The 8,919-nt window shown below is 52.7% G+C and overlaps 1 protein-coding gene and 1 pseudogene across 1 annotated transcript; both read right to left on the minus strand.

The window, feature by feature from the left end:
* Positions 1 to 2,538: 2,538 nt before the first annotated feature.
* NR0B2 (nuclear receptor subfamily 0 group B member 2) lies at positions 2,539 to 4,632 on the minus strand. Its single transcript, XM_006159462.3, has 2 exons — positions 4,039 to 4,632; positions 2,539 to 3,144 (listed from the first exon to the last, which is right to left on the minus strand). The coding sequence occupies exons 1-2, from the start codon at positions 4,574 to 4,576 to the stop codon at positions 2,903 to 2,905; spliced, it is 780 nt and encodes a 259-aa protein (XP_006159524.1). The 5' UTR covers positions 4,577 to 4,632; the 3' UTR covers positions 2,539 to 2,902.
* Positions 4,633 to 6,652: 2,020 nt separating this feature from the next.
* Positions 6,653 to 8,919, minus strand: part of LOC102469222 (vacuolar-sorting protein SNF8 pseudogene) — a 3,285-nt pseudogene continuing 1,018 nt past the window's right edge.

Raw genomic sequence — 8,919 nt, forward strand, 5'->3', positions numbered from 1 at the left:
TTAAGTTCCTCTTACAATGCTTGGAGGTACGGCACAGGGATGATTGGAGAAACAGTCAAGAAACAGGAAGTAGCTTCCCGACCATACAGAGAGGTAGGGAGAAATCTGTGTGGGAGCAAAGAATTGCTCATAAGGGAAGCTCTTTGGGTCATGAAAAAATAAAGGTTGAGGAGAAAAGATGTGGGAAGGGGGAAGACAAGGAGAGAAATACTTCCTAATGTTTGGTTGAACTGGGAGGGAGGTGAGAGGTAGAATGCTCAGCCCGGTGATCCAGAGAGGCAGTTAGTGGATGGGCATAAAAGACTCGGAATCAGGGCCAGCAGTGGCGAGGCAGTAAAGGCGCTGCACTCTCACGTGGCCAACCAGAGTTCGAGTCCTGAACTTGGCAGCTTGAGAATCGTGCCAGGCGAGCGTGTGCGCCCAAATCCTGAGAGGAGAAAGGAGGGGAAGGTTTGTGGCATGGCCATTCCCCCGGGGGTGACTTCTCACTTTCCCTCGCTCGTTTTCTGTCTCTCTCGGGTGAGTGCATGTTCCCTATGGTAAAAACTTAAAAACAAAAAAGTGAAAGATATGGAATGACCCCAGATCCTTGAATCTGCAGGATCTGGGTCCTGTAAGGGATTCAAGGCTTCTGCAGTTTTTCTGTTACTTTGTATCTTTGGTTTGTTTATTTTTTAGAGTTTTTTTTGCCTTAGGGCATGTATGCTCACCTGGAGAAGGAGAGAGAGACACAGCAAGTCTGGCTACTGCAAGGGCCAAGGGCCTCTTTCCCCTCTCTGTGACACACAGAGGATGGAAGACTGCCCTGGGGCGAGGCGTCTCTGTGCTGTGTGTCCTGCAGGTGACAGGGCAGCTGTGGGCCATCTGGCTGACAGCGTGTCTCTGCTGTGTGAACTTGTCTGTGTCTGCCAGTCATTGCTGAATGAGTGAGTCTGAGCTGTGTTTTTCCTTTCTTTTTTTTTCTAGTAATTAATTTTATTTATTCTAATTTGACCAGAGAAAGACACAGTGGGGGGTGGGAGGAGTGGGAAAGCAAGCCACCAGGTTTGGGATTAGAACTGTGGTTGGCCATGTGGGAGTGTCCAGCACCTTTACCACCATGTCACCTGCTGGCCCCATGAGCTGCGTTTTTCTGTGTGTGTGGTCTGAGTTGTACCTGTCTTTGTCGTGAGGACTGAGGGACAGGGTTTCCTTGCCGTTGGCACTGGGTGCCCACAACAGGTACATGGCCAGTTCAGCCATGGTCTTAACCTAGGGGCCTTAGAGGAAGGCCTGAATAGTGACTACTAAACTGTTGTCCCCAAGTGAATGACCTCCTTTGGGCAATAATTAACTTGGCCCCCGTGAGAAGAATCCAGACTGTGGTGGGGAGGGGGTGGGGCTGCTCTGGGCCAGCCTCATTGCTGGAGGAGGGACGTCTGAAAGTCCTATAGGCTTGTGTGCTGTTATCACTCTCTGCTGTCCACCCTGAGGTCAGTCACCTCGGCCCAGGGTGACTGGGTCAAAATATTTAGCAAACACGGAGGCACAGTACCTACCGACCAATCAGAAGAGACGCAAGCTGTGCTCTGAATGGAGCTGGGGCTGGGTGGAGCATTCACTGCCTCTCGGATTGCCAGGCTATGGGATAGCTGGGAAGAGGGTCACTGGAGAGGCCCTGGGGCACAGGGGTGGTGAAAGGGAGCCCAGGGGCTCAGGGCAGTGGCTGTGAACCTATCATGTTTCAGACGTGAGCAACTGATGGGTCATTCTGTTGTGGGAAGCTGACCCTCAGCCTGCCTTGACCTCCAAACTGCTGGCAGGCCAGTCCTGGGCGCCCCTTCCCTCCCGTTGGGAGAGTTGTGACAGCTGCAGGAACGGGGGACATGAGTGATCCCAACTGCAGAGATTGCAATGACCTTGCCTGCTTTAAAAAAAAAAAAAAGTTTATTATAAGGCACATGTGCTCACCAGAGAGAGAGAGAGAGAGAAGGGGGATGACCACACCGCAATCCTTCTCCTCCACTCTTCTCTCAGGATTTTGGGCATGCACACACACGCACCTGGCATGTTTTTCGAGCCACCGAGTCCAGGACTCTAGTAGTGCAGTGGGCCGCATGGGGTCCAGACGCCTTAGCACCACACCACCAGCCGGCCCTGCTGACCCTCTACCTTAATTTGGGAATGGGCTCCTTCCTGACCAGCTGTGATCTGATTTTCACTGAAGTGAGAGCGAGCCTGTAGGGGTGGGTGGGGGGAGCCAGGGGAGGTGTTAGTGGAGGTTTTGGGGACAGGGAGAGAAACTCTCTTCCCCGAAGAATAATGGTGAAGCGTGACAGAGTTGTGAACTGAAACCAACGGCTGGACTCAGGCCCAGATGCAGAATAAGCCTCATCCCCAGAAATGAATCACCATCCCACTCTGAAAAGTTAATACCTCAGTTTCCTGAGGCCTGGCTCCTGCTTCTCTAATGGGCTCCTTCCCTGTGGAATCCCTCCGACAGAAGCAGGATGGGCCCTGGAGGGGAGATCGTCCCTTCTGCACACACAAACTATAGTGTCCAGCTCCAACAGTGTCACACCTTTTATTACAAAAACCAATAACTTATTTCAGTTCTGTACAAGGTCAGTAGGACTTCTGGCCCAATGACCAGTCAAGGTTCCATCCCTGTTCCAAGAGGGGATAGCAGTCTTGGCCCAAATGTTCTGGGGACCACCAAGGGCCTGTCAGACAGCTGAGGCACCCGGAGCAGCCCAGGGAAGTCGGACAGCTGTGGCTGAACTGGGGCTGCTCCTGGGAACCAGGTGCTGTCAGTATGGGCTCACCCCTTTGGGAGCCTGGGGCCATCTCTGGGTGCAGCCAGGCTCCATCAGCACTGCCAGCCTCTGCCGTCTCCAGCTGATCTCGGCCTGACCAGAGCAGGTCACCTCAGCAAAAGCATGTCTTCGAGAAGGCCCACGATGTCGACGTCCCCGATGATAGGGAGAAAGAAGAGGTCGCTAAGCAGGCTGGTCGGAATGGACTTGAGGGTGGAGGCAGTGAGGAGGACACGGGCCAAACGAGCTTGGCCTGCTGGGCACCAGGGCTCCAGGATGTCACATAGTGCCCAGTGAGCCTCCTGCTGTAGGTACCCAATGTGGGCAGAGGCATGGAGGCCTGGCACGTCTGTGGACAGAGAGGACAAACAGGGCTGGTGAGTGTCCCGCTCCCAGCCACCAATGGGTGAGACTGGTCCCAGATCGGAGGTCTGCAGCGAAGCCTGGAGGCTCCACCACTCCCTTCTTCATTGACTCTTCATCATTCTGTTTATCTACTTACCTATGGAGAGGCAATGTGTTGTAAGGGAGAGTAGGGGCTGGCTGGAGCTGAACCCCAGCACTGTCACTGTGAGCCGGGTGACTTTGTCGCTGCCTAGTAAGGGTGGCCGTCATCGCTGGGCCTCGGTGTCTCCGTGGGTGAGCTATCGCCTAGGCTTGTGCGAGGTTCACGTGAGCTCGTACACGTGAAAGCCTAGACGACGAGCCCCCGTAAGGTAAGTGCGGTGCGAGTGTTCACTAGGCCGGCATGGATTACGGCAGTCGGGACTGCATTTGCCCACACATGGAGGGCTTCTGTGAGGGACTCCCGTCTCAGATCCTCTCCACATTACGAAGCATGCTCGTCTACGGTCCTCCGTGGCTCCCCGGCCGAACTTCGCAGCACCTCCCTCCCTGGCCTCCCCACGCCCTTCATCCCTCTCCTATATGTGACCCTTCACAGCAGTTTCACCTGCGTTGCCCCTCCTGCCACACTCCTGCTGTCCCAGGGCTCAGGGCACATTTCTCAGACCGAGTGGCAAGGGCCGTGTCCTGAGTGCATAGTCCTGAGTCCCCATCCCCACTCTGTCCCTGCCCGTGTGACCTGACGCTCGCTGCTCAGCCTCTCGGCACATCTTCTGTGAAATGGCTATTTGATGGAAACGAGGACTCTGAGACAACGAATGTCACGCCCTCGGAAGGGACCTTCTCTAGCTGGTCCCCCTCCCAGCCTCGGCCCCCACTGAAGTGTCCAGGAGCTCACCAGGGTTGAAGAGAACAGTTCCTTTCAGGTAGGCATATTCCTTGGGGCTCAACTCCAGATTCCAGAAGGATTCCAGACAGCACTGGAGCCGCTGCACGGCGGCCAGTGAGGGCAGAGGTCTGTCAGGCAGGCCTCTGCCTCTGCTGCCACTGGGCTCCTCCAGCAGGATCTTCTTGAGTATGCTGGGCACTGGGGCCTCAGCCACCTCAAAGGTCACAGTGTCTTGGGCTAACCCCAGCAGGAAGAGAGGGCCCCAGCCGCCTTGCAGCAGCCGCCGCTGATCCTGGGGCATCAGTTGGCAGAAGGATGGCAGGTTCCTGAGGAAGGCCACCGTCTTGGCCAGAACGTCCAGGGCCTCCCGGCAGGTGCGGTGAGGGGCACACAGGCGGACGGGCCGGTGCTGCCTGCATAGGCAGCGGCTGCGGGGAGAAGGCACAGAGGGCCTGGCCCTGGCGCTGGGGCTGAGCAGTGCGTACAGAATGGCCGGGCGGCCTAGAGCGCCCTGGCATGGGCAGACCTCTGGTAGGCTGGAACTCATGGTTGAGGATCTGCTTCTACTTCCTCCCAGCTCTGTGGCCTTCTGCTCTGCTGCAGGTGCTATTTATATCCTCCAAGGGCGGGCGGGAGGAATGGCCTGACAACCTTGACTCCAGAGTCATGTTCATTGAAAAAAACAACAGCGCATGGGCTGACCCTGGCAGAGCTGGTGGGGAAGTGGTGGGGGAGGGGCTCTGGTAGCGCCACGTGGCACTGATATCACTTCAGTCAATGAAGCGGCTGGTGCAGAGCGCAGGGCCGCCTGCCACCTGCCCAACTGGCCCTTATCGAGTGACTCAAGTGAATAAACAGGGTCATTAACCCAGGCCGTACCAGGGCACCAAGGTCTCAAGTGCACGATCAGCAGGTGGCTATGGCAGGTGGCCCTCCTGGTGCCCATGGCTGTGCGTGCAGCAGGCCAGGGCTCTCTAAGCTGGGCAGCCAGCCCAGAGCTGGACAGGCCTTGAATGCAAGGCCCAGCCTGGAAGTGCCTTATCGCAGCTTGTTTGTCTAACCTTGGTGCTTTGCTCCTCTGGTTGGGAAGGAGCAGGCTGCAGGGAAGGGAGCCAGGACCCTGGGAGGCTGGGGGACTTTGCCCTCTGTGCAGCCTAGGCGGCCCCAGCCTCTGACTCTAGGTCTGGGGGCTCTGCAGGAATAGGGTCCTTCAGAATCACCTGACCGCAGTCTGGATGCCCTCAGCTCCTGAAAGGCTGAGTTTGTGGAGAAGTCCTTACGGAATGACTGTGAAATATGGCAGCCATCTACTGAGTACCTACTATGCATCAGTTCCACTCCAACCCTGAGAGCTTCTCTGTGAGGCCACATTCTTATTTTGTGGAACGAAGGAAGTGAGTTGACTTTCTGAAGACCGTCCTGCCAAGAGAGGACAGAGCCCAGGTCTGTGTGACTCCAAAGTCCTTCTTTATTCCTGTGGACATGCTGGGCCAATTGTGTGGCCAGAGCCACGGCGAGCTGGGCCCCTGCCTTGCTAAGGTTGCAGATCTCAGCCACGTGGTCCCGCTGGCCAGGACACCCATCGCAGTGGCGGGTGCGAGGTGTGACGGTGGGAAGGGCCTCAGTTGTGTCATGTCCTTGGGCCTTAGCCAGCTTAGCCTGACAAGACTCATGCTGCCACACTGTTGAGCAGCCTGGTGTCCTGGTGGCAGACAGAGGAGGTGGCATCACCAGCCTGGCATCTGGCCCTGGTCCATCACTTTTTAGTTGTGTGACTTTGAGCCGATCCCTAAACCTCTGTGGACCTCCGGAGTCGCATCTAGGAAAATAATGCCCACCTGAGGGCTGCCACGAGGACAGAGCAAAGTGCTGGATGTCAATTTCCAAGCAGTTGCTGGTGTCCAGCAAGGGGGTGTTGCTCCCACTGTGCTCTACCTGATGAACTAAGCACCAGCAAATGCACACTTTTTCTTTAATTTGATCGTGAATAACCTTTTTTTTTTCTTTTTTTGGAGGGGTTCTTGCTATAGGGCATGTATGCTCACCAGAAAGACAGAGAGACAGAAAGTGAGAAATCACCTCCCAGGGGGGATGGCCACGCTGCAATCCCTTCTCCTCCATTCTCCTCTCGGGATCTTGGGCACGCACACACACGCGCCCGGTGAGTTTAAGCCAGGGTCTGGGACTCGAACCATGGTTGGCTACATGGGAGTCCAGCGACATAGCCATTACGCTAACTGCTGGTCCCTAACCTTTTTTTTTTTAATGACAGCGTATACATGTACACATGTGAGAGACAGAGAGATGCAGAGAACCAACCTCCATAGCTTCATCAGGACTTAAACCCCTTTCCCTAGTCCTCTACCCTCAGAACCCTGGAGATTCCAGCATTCGGGACACTCATGTTACCACTGCGCCTTGGTTGTTACGGCTGTCCTTTGATTGGGAACAATCTTTTTTTTTTTAAACTGCCAGAGAGTATGTCCATGTACCAGAAAGACGCAGAGAAAGAGGGGGAGAAAGCACCCCCTACAGTGGTGCCTGGCCATGGTGCAACCCTTTCTGCTCTATTTCTTTTTATTTATTTCTTTTTTCTATTTTATATAAACACAATTGTCTGGGTTTATTCACCAGTAGGCCCTCCCTCTTCTCCCTGCCTGCTGCCATGTGCCCTTCCACACTGAGTAGGGGAGACTTCTCTGGCCTCCTCAGCTGCAATCTCCTTAGAGGTTAGTGAAGAGGGCCGGCAGCCAGTAGTGGGCCTCCCCTGCGGCCTGCAGGTCCAGCAGGCCAGCCTTTCCTTCTGCAGGTGTTCCAGCACATGCTGAGCTCACCCAGTATCCCATTTAAGACTAGCTTAGAGGGGCTGGCAGGTGGCATGGTGGTTAAGGGCACTGGACTCCCACATGGCTGACTGCGGTTTGAGTCCCAGACCTGGCAGCTTGCTTTCTCTTTCACGCTCTCCCTCCATCCCTCTCTGGTCAAATTTAAAAAATAAATAATAAATAAACTTAAATTAAACAAATTAAAAAAAAGAGACTATCTTAGAGTTTACTGACAGTCATGTGGCCATTCTTCCCTGCCAGCTGCAGCACTACAGTGAGACCCATACTGAGCTCAAGCGGGACAGGCTGATGAGGTAAGTGCCACCCACAGGGATGAGGCCAGGCCGATGCCGAGTGCCTTCAGTTTCCAAGCAGCTCTGATCAGGTCACCTTGACTGGCATCCTGAGCAAACTTGCCCTCCTCCAACGTTATCAGTCCTCCATTCCAGAGCTTCAGGGCCAGGCACACTTCCACCGTCTAGACACCCAGCTCATAATAGAAGTCCCCAACTCCCAGCATCTCAGACCAAAGTCTTTTTCCAGAGGCCAGAGGATCCACCCCAATGGTTGCACACAGCCTTGAACTGCACTCAAAACTCAGGAATCTTCTGGACCTCCTGGTGTGCTTGCTAGCAAATTTCTCCAGGATGGTCTTTTATTCTTTTTTTGGAGAGGTTTTTGCTATAGGGCGTGTGTGCTCGCCAGACAGACAGAGAGACAGAAAGTGAGAAATCACCCCTGGGGGGAATGGCCACGCCGCAGTCCCTTTTCCTCCATTCTCCTCTTGGGATCTTGCACACACATGCACCTGGTCTGAGTTTAAGCCACTGAATCCGGGTCTCAAACCATGGTCGACTACATAGGAGTCCAGCAACATAGCCATTACTCTAACTGCTGGTCCCATCTTTTTAAAAAAATTTATTTAAATTTATTTATTTACATTAATTCACTATACATTATTACAACATACAAAATGACATTTTCCATCCAGAATACACTATATATTGGCTCAATCAAGCATATCAGCATACGTGTTATTGTCAACAAATTATTTTCCATTTCTCATTTCCTGTATACTTCGCTTTTTTCCCATCCTTGATTCCCTCTCTCTCACCCCCTGCCATGTCCCACCGTCCTCCCACACTGTCTCTGGTATCCATGATTGTTTTCTATGCCTTCCCCCCATTTTATTGACTCGCTAAATAATTTAATTAATCTAAATATTTTCAGTAGCAAGTGCAGCTGATATATACATATCCATGAACACAAGTCTGACTGTAGGCATAAACCTCAGTGAGTAATAGGAACATACTGTGGCCAGCAGGTGGCGTGGTGGTTAAGGGTGTTGGATTCCCACATGGCTGACCACAGTTCAAGTCCTGGACCTGGCAGCTTGCTTTCTCACTTTCCCTCTCTCTTTCGCTCTCGCTCGCTCTGTCCCTCTCTGGTCAAAGTTAAATAAAAATAATTTTAAAAAAGAATGAACATACTATAAAGTAGCATAATTAAGTTATTTAGCTGGTCCCTCAAATAGGTATTTTTAATGCATTTTTTTTAATTTCAAGAAAAGCAGTTTTCGTTTTTCTTTTCTCCTGAAACTTTTTTAAAAATTAATTAATTTACGGGACCAGCAGTTAGCGTAATGGCTATGTCGCTGGACTCCCACATAGTCGACTACGGTTCGTGTCCCGGACCCGGTAGCTTAAAACTCACGCTGGGCGCGTGTGCATGTGTGCCCAAGATCCCAAGAGGAGAATGGAGGAGAAGGGATTGCGGCGTGGCCATCCACCCTGGGGTGGTGGTGGTGGTGGTGGTTTCTCGCTTTGTATATCTCTCTCTCTCTCTTTCTCTGTCTTTCTGGAGAGCACACACACCCTATAGCAAAAAACTCTAAAAAAATTTTTTTTCCATTTCTAGTTTCATATATATATATGTATACATATACATAAATGTATGACCCTCTGCCCTTTCCCACCCTCTTCTCACACTATCTCTGGTGTCTACAGTTGTCTTCCATTCCTTTTCCCCCCACATTTTATTGATCACACAATTTCTTAAATAATCT

Source organism: Tupaia chinensis, unplaced genomic scaffold, assembly GCF_000334495.1.
Source record: "Tupaia chinensis unplaced genomic scaffold, TupChi_1.0 Scaffold000628_1, whole genome shotgun sequence".
Taxonomy (NCBI): domain Eukaryota; kingdom Metazoa; phylum Chordata; class Mammalia; order Scandentia; family Tupaiidae; genus Tupaia; species Tupaia belangeri.

Bases quoted from the DNA above. Each gene is read 5' to 3' on its own strand.
- NR0B2 (XM_006159462.3), bottom strand. From the start codon at position 4,576: ATGAGTTCCAGCCTACCAGAGGTCTGCCCATGCCAGGGCGCTCTAGGC. The intron at 3,145-4,038 runs GTGAGCTCCTGG...CTCTGTCCACAG, and splicing joins AACTGTTCTCTTCAACCCTG to ACGTGCCAGGCCTCCATGCC.